General features: G+C 47.1%; 1 protein-coding gene across 1 annotated transcript in view; it reads right to left on the bottom strand.

The window, feature by feature from the left end:
- The window catches only part of EFCAB3 (EF-hand calcium binding domain 3), a 61,932-nt gene extending 41,951 nt beyond the window's left edge, over nt 1–19,981 (bottom strand). The window contains exons 1-8 of the mRNA XM_048830419.2: nt 19,917–19,981; nt 17,708–17,812; nt 12,116–12,187; nt 6,323–6,427; nt 5,782–5,853; nt 4,790–4,894; nt 3,389–3,451; nt 908–1,012 (exon numbers count right to left, since the gene is read on the bottom strand). Coding sequence (XP_048686376.2) covers nt 908–1,012; nt 3,389–3,451; nt 4,790–4,894; nt 5,782–5,853; nt 6,323–6,427; nt 12,116–12,187; nt 17,708–17,812; nt 19,917–19,959 — 670 coding nt within the window. The 5' untranslated portion in view covers nt 19,960–19,981. The remainder of the gene's footprint in view (nt 1–907; nt 1,013–3,388; nt 3,452–4,789; nt 4,895–5,781; nt 5,854–6,322; nt 6,428–12,115; nt 12,188–17,707; nt 17,813–19,916) is intronic.
- Nucleotides 19,982–20,549: the final 568 nt, after the last annotated feature.

Here is a 20,549-nt window from a genome sequence, read left to right as displayed (position 1 = left end):
TGAACAATCCCAGAGGGGATCATCCCCCACACAGTGGAGAGTTTGAGCTGAAATGGATCAGCTATCCCTTAGGCAGACCGACTCCAGACCTGCGTGTTCTGACACGTGTGTGCGTGTGCGTGTACACCCTGTACACACGCACGTGCGCTTGTCAGAACACTGGTGCACATGCGCAACCCTGGAATCAGGGCCTGCAGCAGAGCCAGGTTCCGGGCAACCAAGCTCCAAAGCCCAGCAGCAGCAGCTCAACAGCGGCTCCAAAGCATTTGCTGAGGACTGTGATTGCCCCTGCTCCTGCCGTGGCCCCAGCCTGGCCTCCCTGTGCCGTAGCGTTTGTGGAGAATCCACTCTGGGGGCCGTGCTGGTCTTGGAGAGTCTGGAGTCCAGCAGCCGGCTCACGTCAGTCCACTCCAGTTTCGGCTGGGTCTAGAGACTGCCGTTAGCTACACTGCAGGCCGTGTTCTGCAAGCTACACTATTAAACCAGCCGTCCAGGGAATCTTACTTTAAAATGATACACTGTGTCTGTGTGATTCATTGCAGCAGCTCCTAATCTGCTGGGATACATCATCCAGGTGACCTGGTCCTGCCCCTTCGCGCCGATTCCTGACTTCTGATTCCGGCTCTGACGCTGGGCTCCGATTCCTGACGACTGACTCCTACCCAACCACTAAGGGTATGTCTTCACTACCCGCCGGATCAGCGGGCAGCGAGCAATCCAGCAGGGATCGATTTATCGTGTCTAGTTTAGATTACGTAATTTAGCTCAATCCCCCCCAGTGTAGACCAGGGCTAAGCCCGACTGCCCAAGTCCCGGTCACTGACAACCTGTGTGTGCACACCCCTCCCCTCCCAGCTCCAGCAGAGACTCCACTGAAGAACAGAGGGGGACATGCCACATTACTCACCACCACGAGTAACACTCCCCAGCGCCTTCTGAAACTCCTCATCAGTTAAATGGATCCCCATGTTGGCTAGAATGGAGTCCAGGTTATCGACATCAACCTTTTCCCCTTTGGATAGAGGGGGGAAAGAATGCATAACATGGTGTCATGTCTCTGAGGAAGACGTCATTCTGTGCACCGGTTCACGACAGTAAATGCTGGAAGCGTTATCCATCTGACACTAGGTGGGAAATCCGGGGGCTCGGAAGGCCTTTATCCAGCACAGAGTTAGCCAGGTCACTGAATGCTCCTATTCTGGCATGAGATTTTTTTTATGGCCGTGTAAAGTCAGGAGTAGAGGTGTGCAAAACATAACAGATCCAAGGGCTGGCATACACACAATCTGTGCACTGATGGAGCAAAGTCAGCTTCTAAACCAGGGATCTCAAACTCAAATCACCATGAGGGCCACATGAGGACTAGTACATTGGCCTGAGGGCCGCATCACTGACACCTTTTCATACAATGATGCAAAAGTATAGTTAAAAATGAAAAAAATGAAGAGTAATATAATATGCTATGAAAAGTCAATGTATTAACTTTTTAAAAACTGTAATAAAATATAAACACTCAGTAATGTACCTCACTCAAACAACAAAACATGCATTTACTTTTAGAATTACTTCGGTTAAAGCTCCATCCCTGCCCCTGGCCCCGCCCCCACTCCACCCCTTCCATGAGGCCCTGCCCCTGCCCCACCTCTTCCCCACCCCCATTCCAACACCTTCCCCAAAGTCCCCCCCCCAATTCTGCCCCCTCTCTGCCCCATTCCAACCCCTTCCCCAAATCCCCGCCCCAGCCCCGCCTCTTCTCCACCTCCTCCCCTGAGCATGCCCTGCTTCTCCCTGCTCCCTCAGGGAAAGTCCTAAGTGCCGCCAAACAGCTGTTTGGCAGTGGGAAGTGCTGGGAGGTAGGCAGAGGAGCAGGGACGCGGCATGCTTGGGGGGAGGAAAGGGGGGGCGGGGGAATCGGTGCCTAGGGCAGGTCGCAGGAAATAACCCCATGGGCTGCATGTGGCCTGTGGGCCGTGTGTTTGAGACCCCTGTTCTAAACTGATGCAACTCCTGTGTGTGGACGCTTTTATTTCGGATTAAGAGAGCTATACAGAAACAGGGCACAAGTCAGTAAAAAAAAAATAATACCCATTTAAGGAAACCAGTGTAAGGCTCTCAGTTGGATTTCAGAGTGTCCACTCAAGGAGGCTGTATTGATTTAACTTAATCAGTTTCCAAACCGGTTAATTCAGTGCATGAAGTGTGTGCAGACGAGACCTCAGGCCACTTTCCACCTTGCTGGTGGTGTAAAAGGGCATCCAGGTGGGTGTTCATTTTATTTACACTCATTTCAAGGCCCCTCTGCCCTACCACAGTGGTGTAAAACCACCTCAGTGTAAACAGGAATCAAGCCCAAAGGTTCCCACCAATGATGTCAACTGGAGTGGCGGGCGCTCAGCATTCCTGACTCCGACTGCTCTGGTTCTCATCCCTCTGAGGCCTCACCCTGTCCCTTGCAGGTTTTGGCCCCGAGGTGTGCCCATAGAGGTGATGGCTGAGGTTTTCAGTTCTGCCATTCACTGCAATAGGAGCTGTGCCTCTAAGTCCCTTAGGCCGCTTTGAAAATCTCAGCTAATGATCCTACGAAGCCTCCCTGGACCAGAGTTCCCTGCTCTGTGGGTAGTGACTGTACGACTGGCCCTGACATGCCCAGAGCTCACAAACTGAAATCCGGGGGGGAGGGGGAACTGCACAGCTCCAGCAGGACCTCGATTTTAGTTCTGGTCAGAAAGGCAGCACCTCCAGCAACCCTTTAACACCACGCCGGGGCTGTGGTGAAGCAGATACCACGGTGACGCATGCAGTACAAAAGCCGAGATCCACGGGAGAGCGACACCTACTGATTCCCCAGCATCTCTTTCTAACCCTGTGCTCAGACATCAGGACAGGCCAGTCTGTGGGTGTGTCTACACTGCAATCAGTGGGGTGATAGTGGCGTGGGTAGACATACCCGTGCTAGCTTTACCTGCATTCATGGCTAAAAATAGCAGTGTAGATACAACAGCAAGGGCTTCAGCACCCTGGATGGGCTTGTACAGCCTTGGCTGAAGCCTAGGCTGCTGCTTCTACACTGCTGTTTTTAAGCCATGCTAGTTTGGGTGCGTCTACCAGGGCGGCAACCACCCTTTGGCTTGCAGTGGAGACATACCCTTAAGAGGGAAGAATGCAGCCCAGTCAATCTTTGCACCATCAATCAGTCCAGTGACTCAAAACTCTTCAGCACATCGAATCATATCACAGTCTCCAGCTATGTACAGAGAAAAGATCCAGGAGATTGCATGCTGTAGAACTGTCTTACATACACCCAGAGAAAGGCAACTAAAACTGAACAGCATGTGACACCTTCCGGTCATCATCCACCATCCATCTTCGTTTGACAGTCGTCACTCACCTTCAGCTTCGGACAATCGCTGGACACTCTTCATGAATTCACTCAAATTCACCTTCCCCTCCACTGCAGGGGAGAACAGGCAGAGAGAAAGGCAGAACAGGAGAGCTGGTTGGCACAAGCGCAGGGAACAGTTTTCCCAATGGAAAAGGCACTTTTGTCAAAATCAAAACAGCTCATGGGAACATGTCAATTTCAAAGACATTTGTCATTGGAAACCATCTAAATGAATAATTCTGACTCTCATTTTGTTTCAATAATGTCAAAACATTTCAGAGCAATAAGGTAAACCCATTTGCTTCAACTTTATCATTTCATTTTGTTTAGACTTTTTATTATAGTAAATATTCATTTAATTGTATATATAATATTAAATATAATAAAATACAGTATATGTTTTGACATTATTGAAAGGGATATTTTTACCATATCAAAACCAAAACATTTTCGCATTGTCAAAACCAAGTGATTTGTCATTAGAGAAACAAAATCTTCCGATGTTTCTGAATAGAATTCATTTGGATTTTCCGTTCTGCAACAAATTTCAACTTTTCATTCCAGTTTGGAACAAACCCATGTTTCTGAAATGCTGGAATTTCTTGTCAAATGGAAAATTTTGGCCTAAATTTGTGCAAATAATGAAAGTTACTGAGCCCAATTCTCCTTTGCCCCTTGTGATGCAAAGTAAGTCATTCCGGTAGCATTTCACACCCAATTTGCACTGGCGTGAATGGCTACACATGGTGAAATGCAAGGGATGGCTGGGCCCAGTGAAATTAGCATTAGATATTTTAACTTCATGTGGTACAAAATTTTCTCCTCTCTTTCCCCTCCAACCCTGGGTGAGCGGGAGGGGAAAGGAAATGAGAGGCAGGGGAGGGAAAAGGCTCTTCTGAGCCCTGCAAGTGGCTGTAACGGATTTATCTGCATTTCCATCGCCAGAAGACGTTCTGGAAGATGGGCATTCTGGGACAGACTGGCACAGAGTCCTGCGGGTTAAACACGCAAAGGACAAATCCTGTGTTACTGAGAGTGCTACTATGCAGCTGCCCTATTTACTACAGCCTAGTAGGTGGCGAGAAGCCTGACAGGGGAACATGTTGCTAAGTGACGAGGACCATACACAAGCCCGTGTGTCCTCAGACACACCCACTCCTGCCCTGGTGAGAGAAGGAGCATGCAGGAGGCTTTGAGAACCACTCAAGTGCAGAGGATACACGTGGAAAGGGAAATCTGGCTGATGGTGCCACAGGAATGGGGTGAGAGTGCACTGAGCAACGAGAGGCTCCTGGTTTGCACTAGCAAGGGGAAGTAGATCCCTTTATACAGATGTACCCAACTCCCTCTTGGGACGAGCATCAGTACGAAAGCACATGCGTCTCCAGAGATGTTTGTAATGCTCACCATCTATTTCTGTGTGCTTCAGCGCCTCCTGGAGCTCCTCTTCAGTTAAAAAGATCCCCATGTTGCCCAGAATGAAGTCCAGGTGACTCGTAGCAACCCTGTCCCCTTGGACGGCGAGAGACAAAGGATTAAATGCTAAAATCCTAGCAAGGTTTCACATGGCTGGAAAACATTGACTGGACACTGGACAGAAGGGTACGCCCGCTCTGCAAGCCAAGGTGTGATTGCAGCACGTGTAGACAGACCCACACTAGCTCTCATCTAGCTAGCGTGAATAACAATAGCCGTGAAGCTGCAGCCACTTGGGCTGTACGAGCCCAGCCAGGATGCTGGGTATGTACTCGAGTGACTAGCCTGTACTGCAGCGGCTTCACTGCGATTGTTATTGGGGCGAGAAAGATGAGCGCTATCCTTGGCTTGGTGTGTATGTGCTGCAGTCACACCTCTGACTTCAGTGTGGACAGACTGCTATTGGATCTGCTTGATGTGTTGCTCAGTAAATTTATTAGCAATGGGCCTAATAAATAAACTCTCTTGGCTGGTTTGTCCCTGGGCTTCCCCTCAAAGCAGCAGAGGATTTGGGTGAAATTCTGCCAGGTGCAGAGGGTCTGGACACTACTTACATCCTATGTGGAGCGTTTAAGTAGGACGTATGCGTTGCTCAGACCTTGTGCTGGGCACTGGGATAGGTTTCACATTCGGGGCACCCAGGAAAATGAAAACTCCTTTCTTGATGGCTAGATCGTCACTAGTGACAATTGAAATGTTCAATTTCAAAGCATAAATCCTCCACTACTTGAGCTGAAGGACCAGATCTGTTAGCTACCAGGCAGTAGCAGATCCTAAACCTCTGGACACAGCCCAAGTGAGCCTGGGTTACAAATGTACTATTGAACTGTGGCTCATAGGCAGGGCCTCTGTTGAGTCAGAAATGAGAATCAGGCATAGGTCTACAACATTTCATCCAACTTTATCACTAGGTCTTGACTCACTCTCAGCTTGGGAAGCCCTCCGTGTGCTGATCACACTCTTCGTAAAGTCACTCACATTTACCTTCCCGTCTCCTGCAAAGAGAAAGTGCCAGGGAGGCAGAAAGAGACAGCGGTCTGTTCCGAACAGTTGTCCACTGAAAAATGTTGTTCTGTTGAAATCAAAACATTTCGTGGGAACGGGTCAATTTTGATGGAAGTTTGATGGGAAAAAGTTGTCGTGTTTTGTTTGGACAACGCTGAAACCTTTTGTTTGACTTCTAGGATATTAAAGTATGATTTTAAATATTATTTTACAGTTTTCTATATTATGGCTATGATGTTAATACCATACAGAAGTAAAAATGAAGTGAACCAAAATGAGAACGTTGAGATGAAATGTTTCAATGGTCCTGAACAGAAATTGTTCTGAATTTTCATTTTGTGGGAAACTTTAAAATTTCAGCTTCTTGTTCTGACTTTGAACACATTCCCCCCCCAAAATCTTTGATCTCACGGATTGTTTAGGTCTACAGACAACACAGCGCTATGCCAAGCTGCTCACCATCCACAATGGCATGCTTCAGTACTTCTTGGAGCTCCTCCTGTGTTAAGTGCATCCCCATTTCAGCCAGAAGAGAGTCCAGGTCTTGGATATCAACCTTTCCCCCTGGGATAGATGGAGAGAAATATATCAAATAATAGCAAAATGCCTGACTTTTCATAGCACGTTGGCTGGAAATTCACTGGTTACTGCTCTGGCTTGTACCACTCTGGGAAGGGGTTTGCTTGACATCGGCTTTAATCACCAAGAGTTTAGAAATAACGTCACCCTGCATCCACCTAATGTGAAGCCAAATCCTGCAGCCTTTCTCCAAAAACATCTCCACTTGCCTGCAGGTGCATTGACAGATTTTGGCAACACCAGTGTCTGAAGACTTTGCAATAATAAGAGCAGAAGGCACAAAACTACATGAAGACAGCAATCAGGCCATGCAGTTAAAGGGACAAATGGAGTCACAGGGCCTGATTCTCATATACACCAGGGCTCCTTTACATTCTGTGTCTGGTTCCCCATTGCCCTGCATCTTGTGCTGTCATCTACACCCATGCAAAGGTGGGGAAATGCTACCACATCAGCCTGATAGCAGTTTCCTTCCACTTTGCACTGGTGTACATGACAGTGTAAGGTGCAGGGCAGTACAGAATCAGGCTCTGTAACTTTAATGTCCCTTTATATTGCCAAAACTGCAGATTGCCAATGGTATGGGGCATGTTTAGTGTAAGTAAAACTCAAGCCCAAAAACTTAATTTAAAACCAATTTCAGAGCCATTGAGTTTGCAAGATGTCTCAGCTTGCTGCACTAGCTGTGGATATCGAGTCCTAGAATCTGCAATGGTCTTCATTTCTTTGTGTGTCCTGGATAAAAGGTATCTTTTTTTGCCATGTCAGTTTCACCGAGATATTTATAATCTCTATCATGTCAGGGGTCCAAGCAGCAGGACTGTTCCAGTCAGATGGGCAGAGATAAGGAACCGCAATGTCACCAAAGGGTTAAGGTTTAACCGACCTCTGCAAAAATTCTTTGCTGATGCTACTTAAGCATACTCAGAAATGATTTTACAATCACGTATAACTCACCCCCACAAACCTAGCAAGGTTGATTAGTCCTCATTAAGGGCTGTTTACAGACAACATTTCAACTTCTAAACTTGCGCTGGTTTTACTATAGATTAAACTAAACCTGCTCAGTATTCATTTTAAAGAGGAAGCTCTACTTGCATTTTGCAGTCAGTCACTTTGCATTGGTATTACTTTCCATGTTCAAACATGGCTAAAAGGAGTTTGCTCAAACTTTCTAAAATATTCTCCTTGGGGGCTGAAAGTTTGAGAAAGAGATGACCAGGTGCAAACATGGGGCAAGAACTGAAAGTCCTTTGCAGCTGTACCAATCTTGCACAAAAGTTGGACAGCCCAATTCTGCTTTCATTTATAGCATGCAAGTCTACTGCAGCCAGGAAGTTGCAAGGTCTAAGGGAAAGCCGAATTCTGCTCATGGAATGAGGAATACTATATCCAGATACAACCAGAAGGGAATTGTAGATTGTTAGAATGTAATTTAGCCAGAGCATTTGGGTAATACTTCCAATACGTGCCATTTTTTAAAATGCTGTAAATCATCAGTGTTACAAGAGCTGTCTATGGAAAATGGTATCTTTATATAGAATCATAGGACTGGAAGGGACTTTGAGAGGACATTTAGTCCAGTCCCTGCACTCAAGGCAGGACTAAGTTTTATCTAGACCATCCCTGACAGTTGTTTATCTAACCTGCTCTTAAAAAATCTCCAGTGATGGAGATTCCACAACCTCCCTAGGGAATTTATTCCAGGGTTTAACCACCCTGAAAGGAAGTTTTTCCTGATGTCCAATCTAAACCACCCTTGCTGCATTTTAAGCCGATTGCTTCTTGTCCTAGCCTCAGAAGTTAAGAAAAACTATTTTTCTTCCTCCTCCTTGTAACAATCTTTTACATACTTGAAAACTCTTATCGTGTCCCCTCTCAGTCTTCTCTTCTCCAGACTAAACAAACCCAATTTTTTCAGTCTTCCCTTATAGGTCATGTTTTCTAGACCTTTAATCATTTTTGTTGCTCTTATCTGGACTCTCTCCAATTTCTCCACATCTTTCTTGAAATGTGGTGCCCAGAACTGGACACAATACTCCAGCTGAGGACTAATCAGTGCAGAGTAGAGCAGAAGAATTACTTCTTGTGTCTTACTTACAACACTCCTGCTAATACATCCCAGAAGGATGTTTGCTTTTTTTGCAACACTGTTACACGGTTGACTCATAGTTAGCTTGTGGTGCACTACGACCCCCAGATCCCTTTCCACAGTACTTCTTCCTAGGCAGTCATTTCCCATTCTGTATGTGTGCAACTGATTGTTCCTTCCCAAATGGAGTACCATCCTTTGCATATGTCCTTATTTAATTTCATCTTATTTACTTCAGACCATTTCTCCAATTTGTCCAGATCATTTTGAATTTTAATCCTATCCTCCAAAGCACTTGCAACCCCTCCAAATTTGGTATCTTCCACAAACTCTATAAGTGTACTCTCTGTGCCATTATCTAAATCATTGATGAAGATATTGAACAGAACCAGACCCAGAACTGATCCCTGCGGGACTCCACATTATGCCCTTCCAGCATGACTGTGAACCACTGATAACTACTCTCTGGGAACGGTTTTCCAACCAGTTTTGCACCCACCTTATAGTAGCTCCATCTAGGTTGTATTTCCCTGGTTTGTTTATGAGAAGGTCATTCGAGACACTATCAGAGACTTTGCTAAAGTCAAGATATACCACATCTACTGCTTCCTGCTTAGCCACCACCCTTGTTATCATGTCAAAGAAAGCTATCAGATTGGTTTGACACGATTTGTTCTTGAGAAATCCATGCCAACTCTTACTTATCACTAATCTCCATTTTCTTATCTTCTAGATGTTTGCAAATTGATTGCTTAATTATTTGCTCCATTATCTTTCTGGGTACAGAAGTTAAGACTGGTTTGTAATTCTCCGGGTTGTCCTTATTTCCCTTTTTATAGATTGACACTACATTTGCCCTTTTCCAGTCTTCTGGAATCTTTCCCATCTTCCATGACTTTTAAAAGATAATCGCTAATGGCTCAGATGTCTCCTCAGTCAGCTCCTTGAGTATTCTAGGATGCATTTCATCAGGCCCTGGTGACTTGAAGACATCTAACTTGTCTAAGTAATTTTTAACTAGTTCTTTCCCTATTTTAGCCTCGATCCTACATCATTTTCATAGACATTCACTATGTTAGACATCCAATCACCACCAATCTTCTTGGTGAAAACTGAAACAAAGAAGCTATTAAGCACCTCTGCCATGTCCACATTTTCTATTATTTCCCCCCGCTCCCCCACTGAGTAATGGACTACCCTGTCATTGGTCATCTTCCTGCTTCTAATGTATTTGTAGAGTTTTGTCCCTACATACTTGTGTTATTTGTTTATATTCATCCTTTGTAATTTGACCTAGTTTCCACTTTTTGTAGGACTCTTTTTTGAGTTTCAAATCATTGAAGATCTCCTGGTTAAGCCAGGGTGGTCTCTTGCCATTATTCCACTGTGTAGGAAAGATAGGAAGTGTTTGTTCTTGTGCCCTTAATGTCTCTGAAAAACTGCCAACTATCTTCAGTTGTTTTTCCCCTTAGACTTGTTTCCCATGAGATCTTACCTGCCAACTCCCTGAGTTTGCTAAAGTCTGCCTTCTTGAAATCCATTGTCTTTATTTTGCTGTTCTCCCTCCTACCATTCCTTAGCTTATGAACTCTACTATTCCATGATCATTTTCACCCAAGCTGCCTTCCACTTTCAAAATCTCAACCAGTTCCTCTCTATTTGTCAAAATCAAATCTAGAATATATAACAGGATGCATACAATTTGTATATATAAATATCATCATCTAGTGGCATGTAAGAAAAATAGACTCTGTTAAGTTTACAGGCTCAATAAAACTGTTAGTATGCACATCAAATAGCTGCCAGCAAGGAGTTCTAACCAATCAGGACCTTGGATTTATGTCTTCTTTCAAAGGTGGCACTTCTGGCAGCACCTGGCCCCTCCTGATCCGGCGCCACGGTAGGATATTGACTCAGAGGGTAGAGTGCCTCCGAGGGTTGTCACCCATCCGGTTTTCACCTGGACAGTCTGGGTGTTGGCTTGCAGTGTCATTTGACAAGCCCTTAGTGTGACACCCTGGCACCCTGTTATTCACCACTGTCATGTAATTAGGATATGTTTTGCACAAAGTATGTCTTGTGAGGTATCATTCTAAAAGTCTTGATCTGCTAGATATTAATATCTCATTGGATTGTATGTGCTATCGTCATATGTGAAGTTAGGAAGTTTGGCTATGTAGGTGTTGCTGAAGCATGTTGTGAGGTTGAAAAGACACACAAGTAGCCTTTCGGGTACAACAGTAAAAAGGCCAAACAATGTTAACGGCTCATTGAGGAAATGCACACAAGCACCAGGATTACCCCAGGAACTGTGTGCAACAGAAACCTCTCAGAGATAGCGCCACACAGTGGGAACTGTTTGACCCAGGTCACAGCAAAAGAGCTTTCCAGCGAGTGGGAAGAAGATATAAAAGGGGGAAAATGACATTGTGATGGTACCTCACTTTCCCTACAACAACACACCTGTAAACACCTGAGGAACAAAGACTGAACTGGGGGAAGTGATGGTGCCAGGCTAAAGGGATTTTTAGCCTGTGTATGAAAACCTGGGAAACCCAAGCTGCAAAGCAAAGGCAGCTTGTGCCTTAAAAATCTGCCAGTTTGTTTATCACTCAGGGTGAGAATTTGCTAATTCATATCCTACCTATCTAGTGTGTAAAGCTCAGTTTGCGTTTTTTGTGTATTTGCTAGGTAATCTGCTTTGATCCATTTGCTATCACTTATAGTCACTTAAAATTGACCTTTTGTAGTTAATAAACTTATTTTATGTTTTAATCCAAACCAGTGAGCTTTGACTGGAGTGCCTGGGGAAAATCTCTGCTTGGTTACCACAAGTGTGCATTGTTCTCTTCACACTGAGGGAGAGACAGACTGGGTGTTAAACCCATATACTGGCCAGATTTGACCAGGGCAGGATGGTACTGCTCTGGGGTCCAAGGCTGGGAAGCTGGTGGTTAGAGAGCCTGTGTGTAACTGCAGCTGGTGTGTCCCTTCCTGTGTGAATGCTGGTGGAAGTGCAAGCTTGGAGGGCTTTGCAGCTTGTCAGAGCAGCACAGTGTGAGGGGGAGCCCAGGCTGGTGGGTCAGAGGGCTCAGTGGTACCCCAGTTCCAGGTGGCATGCTGGGGGCTGCCCATCACACTGATATCTGGGTTTTTTGATCTGTGGAAAAGGTGGCAACCATAAATGGAAGGAAGGAGCCGCTGCTGCCTCTGAGGCCAGACTGCTTGTGTGGCTCGCAGTGGCATGCGGCTTACAGGATTGGGGCCTTGGAGGAAGAGGCGGGGCAGGGGACAGGCCTTGGGGGAAGAGGTGGGGCAGGGGCCTTTGGGGTCCAGTTATCAGCCATTAGAAAGGTGGCAAGCCTAGTGCCACCTCTATTGAATCTTTGTGCCATCAGTCCGTGGGCCTGATCCTGTGAGATGTTGAATGCCATCAGCTGCCACTGAAGTCAAGCGAAGTTAAGGGTGCCCCGCACCTTGCAGGACTGGCCAGGACTGTGAGAATTCACAATAAATATATCTGCAGCATGCTTTGTTTATCATGGTCCAGCCCTCTTTGACAGGAACTCCTCACTGCTCACCTTCACTGTGGGAGAATCTCCGGAGGGCTCTCACGCCCTGCAGAAATTTGCTCAGATACACCTTCCCATCCACTGTGCAAGAAAGAGAGTTCAGGGTTAAAAGAGAGGAGATACAGGCCCTGTGGCTGGCATTTTAAAATAAGTGCTTCTAAACGGCACATGGAAAACCATTCAATTGTGCATGCAAATAAGGCATTTGCACCTGCATTTTGCCCTTGTTGCCAACAGATGGTGCTTAAGAGAGGCAGGCCCATTGCATGTGCCAATCAGAGCTCAAAGGAGAAGTGGGCAAGGCTGGGGGTGTGCCCATTGACATAATGCCTCTCATTGCATTTTGAGTATTGCTGGTCTCAGAAAGGGGGTTACAGTGAAATATAACCCGCCCTCCACTAAACTTGAACAAAGTCAGATTAAGTCACAGACATTGTAGACCCATGTCTGCAGCCCCAGCTCCTGGAGTCATGTGATTACATTAGATTCTCAGCTTCATTAAAAAAGTATGTTCCTAGAAAAAAGGTTAAGCAAAAAACCTCAAAAACGTGACCCGAGTGTAACCGATGCAGTGAAGTCTGCCTGAGTGTGTAGAGAGCCTGAAACAATGGCTCAGAGAAGTTTGAACTGCCCTAGTCATCTCTTTGGTGGGGCTGTGGGGTGCAGGCCTGTATCGTGGTGTGCCCAGAGGCCCAGATGGCCCTAAACCCGAGTCATGAGGCTGTGGGGGCTAGACTCAATGGTCTCAAGTTGCAGTGGGGGAGGTTTAGGTTGGATATTAGGAAAAACTTTTTCACTAGGAGGGTGGTGAAACACTGGAATGCGTTGCCTAGGGAGGTGGTGGAATCTCCATCCATAGAAGTTTTTAAGGTCAGGCTTGACAAAGCCCTGGCTGGGATGATTTAATTGGGGATTGGTCCTGCTTTTGAGCAGGGGGTTGGACTAGATGATCTCCTGAGGTCCCTTCCAACCCTGATATTCTATGACTCTTAATCCCAAGATTCAGCTTGTCAAGGAAAACTTTGTTTATTCTGGGACTCCAAACCTTTTCTTGAGAAGCTTCTTGCAGGCTGAGAACTCCCCAGGGCACAGCTATGGGCCGGCAGCAGCACCTGCCCCCCCCCCGCACATTCGAGCCCTGCAGCAGAAGCTCACTCCCAGTGTGCTCCCCGACTCTTAAAGGGGCAGCTCCCATTTTTCTCACATCACTTCTGTAGCTATTGACAAAAACAGCAAAAACAACAGATATTCAAAATTGCGATGTCCTGAGGTTGGGGGTTCCACGACCACCACTCCCAAGAGGAGAAGGCGGGTGGTGGTGGTCGGGGACTCTCTCCTCCGGGGGACTGAGTCATCTATCTGCCGCCCTGACCGGGAAAACCGAGAAGTCTGCTGCTTGCCAGGGGCTAAGATTCGCGATGTGACAGAGAGACTGCCGAGACTCATCAAGCCCTCGGATCGCTACCCCTTCCTGCTTCTCCATGTGGGCACCAATGATACTGCCAAGAATGACCTTGAGCGGATCACTGCGGACTACATGGCTCTGGGAAGAAGGATAAAGGAGTTTGAGGCGCAAGTGGTGTTCTCGTCCATCCTCCCCGTGGAAGGAAAAGGCCTGGGTAGGGACCGTCGAATCGTGGAAGTCAACGAATGGCTACGCAGGTGGTGTCGGAGAGAAGACTTTGGATTCTTTGACCATGGCATGGTGTTCCATGAAGGAGGAGTGCTGGGCAGAGACGGGCTCCATCTTACGAAGAGAGGGAAGAGCATCTTTGCCAGCAGGCTGGCTAACCTATTGAGGAGGGCTTTAAACTAGGTTCACCGGGGGAAGGAGACCAAAGCCCTGAGGTAAGTGGGAAAGCGGGATACTGGGAGGAAGCACAGGCAGGAATGTCTGTGAGGGGAGGGCTCCTGCCTCATACTGGGAATGAGGGGCAATCAACAGGTTATCTCAAGTGCTTATATACAAATGCACAAAGCCTTGGAAACAAGCAGGGAGAACTGGAGGTCCTGGTGATGTCAAGGAACTATGACGTGATTGGAATAACAGAGACTTGGTGGGATAACTCACATGACTGGAATACTGTCATGGATGGTTATAAACTGTTCAGGAAGGACAGGCAGGGCAGAAAAGGTGGGGGAGTAGCACTGTATGTAAGGGAGCAGTATGACTGCTCAGAGCTCCGGTACGAAACTGTAGAAAAACCTGAGTGTCTCTGGATTAAGTTTAGAAGTGTGTGCAACAAGAGAGTGATGTAGTGGTGGGAGTCTGTTATAGACCACCGGACCAGGGGAATGAGGTAGATGAGGCTTTCTTCCGGCAGCTCACGGAAGCTACTAGATCGCATGCCCTGATTCTCATGGGTGACTTTAATTTTCCTGATATCTGCTGGGAGAGCAATACAGCGGTGCATAGACAATCCAGGAAGTTTTTGGAAAGTGTAGGGGACAATTTCCTGGCGCAAGTGCTAGAGGAGCCAACTAGGGGGGGCGCTTTTCTTGACCTGCTGCTCACAAACCGGGTAGAATTAGTGGGGGAAGCAAAAGTGGATGGGAATCTGGGAGGCAGTGACCATGAGTTGGTTGAGTTCAGGATCCTGACGCAGGGAAGAAAGTTAAGCAGCAGGATACGGACCCTGGACTTCAGGAAAGCAGGCTTCGACTTCCTCAGGGAACGGATGGCCAGGATCCCCTGGGGGACTAAATTGAAGGGGAAAGGAGTCCAGGAGAGCTGGCTGTATTTCAAGGAATCCCTGTTGAGGTTACAGGGACAAACCATCCCGATGAGTCGAAAGGAACGTAAATATGGCAGGCGACCAGCTTGGCTTAACGGTGAAATCCTAGCGGATCTTAAACATAAAAAAGAAGCTTACAAGAAGTGGAAGGTTGGACATATGACCAGGGAAAAGTATAAAAATATTGCTCGGGCATGTAGGAATGATATCAGGAGGGCCAAATCGCACCTGGAGCTGCAGCTAGCAAGAGATGTCAAGAGTAACAAGAAGGGTTTCTTCAGGTATGTTGGCAACAAGAAGAAAGCCAAGGAAAGTGTGGGCCCCTTACTGAATGAGGGAGGCAACCTAGTGACAGAGGATGTGGAAAAAGCTAATGTACTCAATGCTTTTTTTGCCTCTGTCTTCACGAACAAGGTCAGCTCCCAGACTGCTGCGCTGGGCATCACAAAATGGGGAAGAGATGGCCAGCCCTCTGTGGAGAAAGAGGTGGTTAGGGACTATTTAGAAAAGCTGGACGTGCACAAGTCCATGGGGCCGGACGAGTTGCATCCGAGAGTGCTGAAGGAATTGGCGGCTGTGATTGCAGAGCCATTGGCCATTATCTTTGAAAACTCGTGGCGAACCGGGGAAGTCCCGGATGACTGGAAAAAGGCTAATGTAGTGCCAATCTTTAAAAAAGGGAAGAAGGAGGATCCTGGGAACTACAGGCCAGTCAGCCTCACCTCAGTCCCTGGAAAAATCATGGAGCAGGTCCTCAAAGAATCAATCCTGATGCACTTGCATGAGAGGAAAGTGATCAGGAACAGCCAGCATGGATTCACCAAGGGAAGGTCATGCCTGACTAATCTAATCGCCTTTTATGATGAGATTACTGGTTCTGTGGATGAAGGGAAAGCAGTGGATGTATTGTTTCTTGACTTTAGCAAAGCTTTTGACACGGTCTCCCACAGTATTCTTGTCAGCAAGTTAAGGAAGTATGGGCTGGATGAATGCACTATAAGGTGGGTAGAAAGCTGGCTAGATTGTCGGGCTCAACGGGTAGTGATCAATGGCTCCATGTCTAGTTGGCAGCCGGTATCAAGTGGAGTGCCCCAAGGGTCGGTCCTGGGGCCGGTTTTGTTCAATATCTTCATAAATGATCTGGAGGATGGTGTGGATTGCACTCTCAGCAAATTTGCGGATGATACTAAACTGGGAGGAGTGGTAGATACGCTGGAGGGGGGGGATAGGATACAGAAGGACCTAGACAAATTGGAGGATTGGGCCAAAAGAAATCTGATGAGGTTCAATAAGGATAAGTTCAGGGTCCTGCACTTAGGACGGAAGAACCCAATGCACAGCTACAGACTAGGGACCGAATGGCTAGGCAGCAGTTCTGCGGAAAAGGACCTAGGGGTGACAGTGGACGAGAAGCTGGATATGAGTCAGCAGTGTGCCCTTGTTGCCAAGAAGGCCAATGGCATTTTGGGATGTATAAGTAGGGGCATAGCGAGCAGATCGAGGGACGTGATCGTTCCCCTCTATTCGACATTGGTGAGGCCTCATCTGGAGTACTGTGTCCAGTTTTGGGCCCCACACTACAAGAAGGATGTGGATAAATTGGAGAGGGTCCAGCGAAGGGCAACAAAAATGATTAGCGGTCCAGAACACATGAGTTATGAGGAGAGGCTGAGGGAGCTGGGATTGTTTAGCCTGCAGAAGAGAAGAATGAGGGGGGATTTGACAGCTGCTTTCAACTACCTGAAAGGGGGTTCCAAAGAAGATGGCTCTAGACTGTTCTCAATGGTAGCAGATGACAGAACGAGGAGTAATGGTCTCAAGTTGCAGTGGGGGAGGTTTAGATTGGATATTAGGAAAAACTTTTTCACTAAGAGGGTGGTGAAACACTGGAATGCGTTACCTAGGGAGGTGGTAGAATCTCCTTCCTTAGAGGTTTTTAAGGTCAGGCTTGACAAAGCCCTGGCTGGGATGATTTAACTGGGAATTGGTCCTGCTTCGAGCAGGGGGTTGGACTAGATGACCTTCTGGGGTCCCTTCCAACCCTGATATTCTATGATTCTATGATTACTAACTATAAACAGGGTGGTGCTATTTCTCAACCCCCCATTCCTGTTCCAATCAGGTGTAATTCATCTGCCTCTTGAGCTGCAGACTAGAATGGCCTGTGAGCACCTATCCCACTGCTCCAACTGACTTACCTAAATTTCCAGAGGACAGGCGCTGAGGACTGGAGAGGTGATTCTACCAGTTACATTTTAGGGGGTTGTTTTAAATGGATCACATATTTTCTTTCAACAATCTTGTGTATTCACCCACCCACCCACCCACCCACACTCACACCCTACAGGAGCCCAGGGGCATCCCCAGAATTTTTCACCCCAGTATTTACCATCAATCCCCATGGAGCCATCCTCACTGCAGCTGCTGACCCCAGGGCCTCACCTGCTCAGCCCCCACCTTCCAGCCTGGTCCGTCCAAGTGCAGTCTCTCCCCATCCCTAAGAGGGAACTCGGGCTGCTGGAAGTGGGTTAATGCCAGGCAGGCCCCTGGGTGGGAACCCTGGTGCAGAAGCCAGGCCTATGGCCTGTAGCGAGGAGGAGCAGTACTGGGTGCCCCACAGACCACGCAGGTTTGGCCCCACCACCCCTCCATCGTGAGCGGCATTGTGACATGCTACACGGGGGCTGCCGTGCGCTCATGTTTGGCCTTGCAGCTCCTCCATCATGATGGAGGGGCCCCGGGGCAGCCAGAACTGCTCTTCTTCACTGCTGCCAAAGGCATGCACGAGGCATAATGCACATACGGTTGCGGGCTCCCCCACAGGAGTCTGCATTGCACCAAAATACACAGTGTTTCCAACGCTCACCATCAACTGTAACGTTCTTCAGGGCCTCCTGCAGCTCCTCGTTCGTCAGGTAGATCCCCATGTTGTCCAGAATGGAGTCCAGGTTCCGGACATCAACTCTGTCCTCTTGAATAGGGGAAGGAAAAACAGTTTCTGTGACTATCATAGAACCATAGGGTCAGAAGGGACTGCAAGGATCATCTACTCTAACTCCCTGCCACAATGCAGGATTTGTCCTGAAACCTTGGCTGGAAAACAGAGTTCTTTCTTCTGAAACACCACCTCACACAGGCTGCATGGGATTGTTCTGTCCTTTTCGGTGGATTGTTCCATTTTGCATCGCCCTATGAAGGTGCTGGATTTAATCCAAGGGCCCGATTATGACCTCAGGTGCACCTGGTGTAGATAGGAGTAATGCTACAGGAGTATATGCAGTGACACCGGCATAAACGAGGGGAGAACCAGGCCCAAAACTTCTCTTCAAATAAAATCTGTTGGATATTGCTGCTGGCCCTGAAGCCATCCAACAGCCTGGCAACATGCAGAGAAGTGGCTTTGTTTGTGTAACAGGCCTGCCCCTTTAAGAGCAGGGCAGGCTGGGTATACAGCAAGAGAATTGGCAGAGGTAAATTAAACTGGGGTAGACTCTGTAGAAGGAAATACCTGGAAGCCTGGCACTTGGGGAACTGGCATGAAGAGACTAATTGGGCCAGATTTTCTTTTCCTTTGTGGCTAGTGAGCTGGGATTTGGCCTGGTAGCCCATGAGTCTGTGCAATTTTTAATGCTCTGAGCTCAGGGATCCAGATCAGCCTGCATCACACCAGTGAAGTCAAAGCAGGAGGAGAGTCAGTATTGTCCAGCAGTTGGACAATGAACTGGGACTCAGGAGACCCGAGTTCTGTTCTGTGCTCTCTCTGCACCTCTGTTTCTCCTACACTCTTTGTCTATTCAGACACTTTGCTGGCAGGGACCATTTCTCGCTATGCGTCTGGATGGCACCCTCACTCTACAGCAGCCCTGATCATGACTGCAGCCTCCAGGTAACGCAAATAAATACATAATCTTGAGAAAACACAGCTCCAACGCTGAGAGCACCACTTGAAATGCAGAGACGTGGCTCCGTCTATCAGCTTCCACCCTGCAGACCCTCTCTTTGGAAAACTTCTGAATATGTCAAAATTTCAATAGATGGCCTAAACAAATTCCCATCCCCCTTTTCTTGAAATTGTTCCCCCTGTTTTTCAACCAGCTCTAGCAGCTGTTCCGAAAATGTCCAAACTCTGATGAAAAACAAAAGCAAAAGCAAACCAACAAAAGCGGGGGAGGAAATTTCCCCCTGAAATGTGTTTTTCCAGCAGCTCTGTTTGCAGTAAAGTTTCTGCTGAGACTTTTGCTTTTTACACCACAACAGATTCATAGACTGGCCAGAAGGCACTAGTGTGATCATGTAGTCTGCCCCGTGTAGAACACAGGCCAGAGAACTGCCTCAGAATAAGGCCTAGAGCTCCAATACCATGAAGAAACCACAAAGGCATTGTTGGGTCTTTAATAACTGTGTTTCCTAACTGCACACAAACACACAAGACCTAGCTACACACATCCTGCTGTCCTAGCAGCATCACAGAACATGGCGAGCGCCACTAGAGGGCTCCCCATCTATTCTTCCTTATACCAGTACACTAAACTAGAGCCCTGTGCGGGTCTATTTTTTTCATCCTGCCTCTCAATACCCACTCCCACCCGCTCCTGCATCATTTCTTGCATTTGTAACCTGCTCACACCTTAGATCCCACAAATTCCGCATGAGACACAGATTCCACTGTGCTCGTTAGGAAAAAAAAAGGCAGTTAACATAGTATATACATATATATAAATGGAATTCAGACACAATTTTTACCACTAAAAGAATAAAACAAATCTTGTTCAAACTACGTAAAAAAAATACTTTAACTCCTGTTAGAACAGACATCAAATCTCTTTCTATTCCTCACTTAAATTTAAGTATTAAAATCTTTATTTAATAAAAAAAGAAAAACTTGCTTTGTGTTGCTGAAATTCTATTTAGGACAAACAGCCAAGAGATTTAATGTTTTCCCACAAATTCCCACAGGATTTTTTTTTATCCACCCAACAAAATATGTTTTACGTGCTCCTGCTATTATGGCAGCAGGCCCTGTGGGATCCCAGGCCCGCTGCAGGGCTCTACTGTTCACTACAGTTTCCACTTACTTTCAGCTTGGGAAAATCGCCGGGTCTTGGTCAAACCCATCATGAAATCTTTCAAATTCACCTTCCCATCTTCTGCAATGAGATGATCCATGTCAGGGAGAAGGAAAAAATGATGAACAGATACGAAGTCAAAAAGGAGGACGGGGGAAAGTTCAAAGCTGCCAAAGGGTTTTGGATGGAAAATTCCAGACAAATTGTTGAAAGTCCTAAAACTGTCATTGACCTTGACAGCATTACACCAGGGATGAGTTTAGCCCCTGAACGCTAACAGAGAGGCAGACATAGTGAATATTTAGGGCTGGATTCACCATTGCATTACGCTGGTTTTACACCAGGATAGGTCCATTGCGATCAATGGAGTTGTGCCCACATCACCTTGGAGTAACACAGTGGTGAATCAGCTCATTAGCGTTCAAACCTTCTCGGGGTTCCCCCCAGCCTGGAGCTCGGAGGGGCTGAGATACGAAAGGGCCTTTCTCCATGTCCAAAGCCCAGATTTGACCCTGAAGAAGACAAGGCCTCCTTCTGATGTGTCTGCAGGTCTGTTAAAATCCTCGAGCCAGGGACAGGACAACTGTGTCATAGACCACTAATTGCAGACTTTGTCTGACCACTAGAACGATGGGCATGAGG

This window comes from Caretta caretta, chromosome 27 (assembly GCF_965140235.1).
Source record: "Caretta caretta isolate rCarCar2 chromosome 27, rCarCar1.hap1, whole genome shotgun sequence".
Classification (NCBI taxonomy): domain Eukaryota; kingdom Metazoa; phylum Chordata; order Testudines; family Cheloniidae; genus Caretta; species Caretta caretta.
Note: the sequence above shows the minus strand (reverse complement) of the source record. Positions and strands in the feature narration are given on the sequence as shown.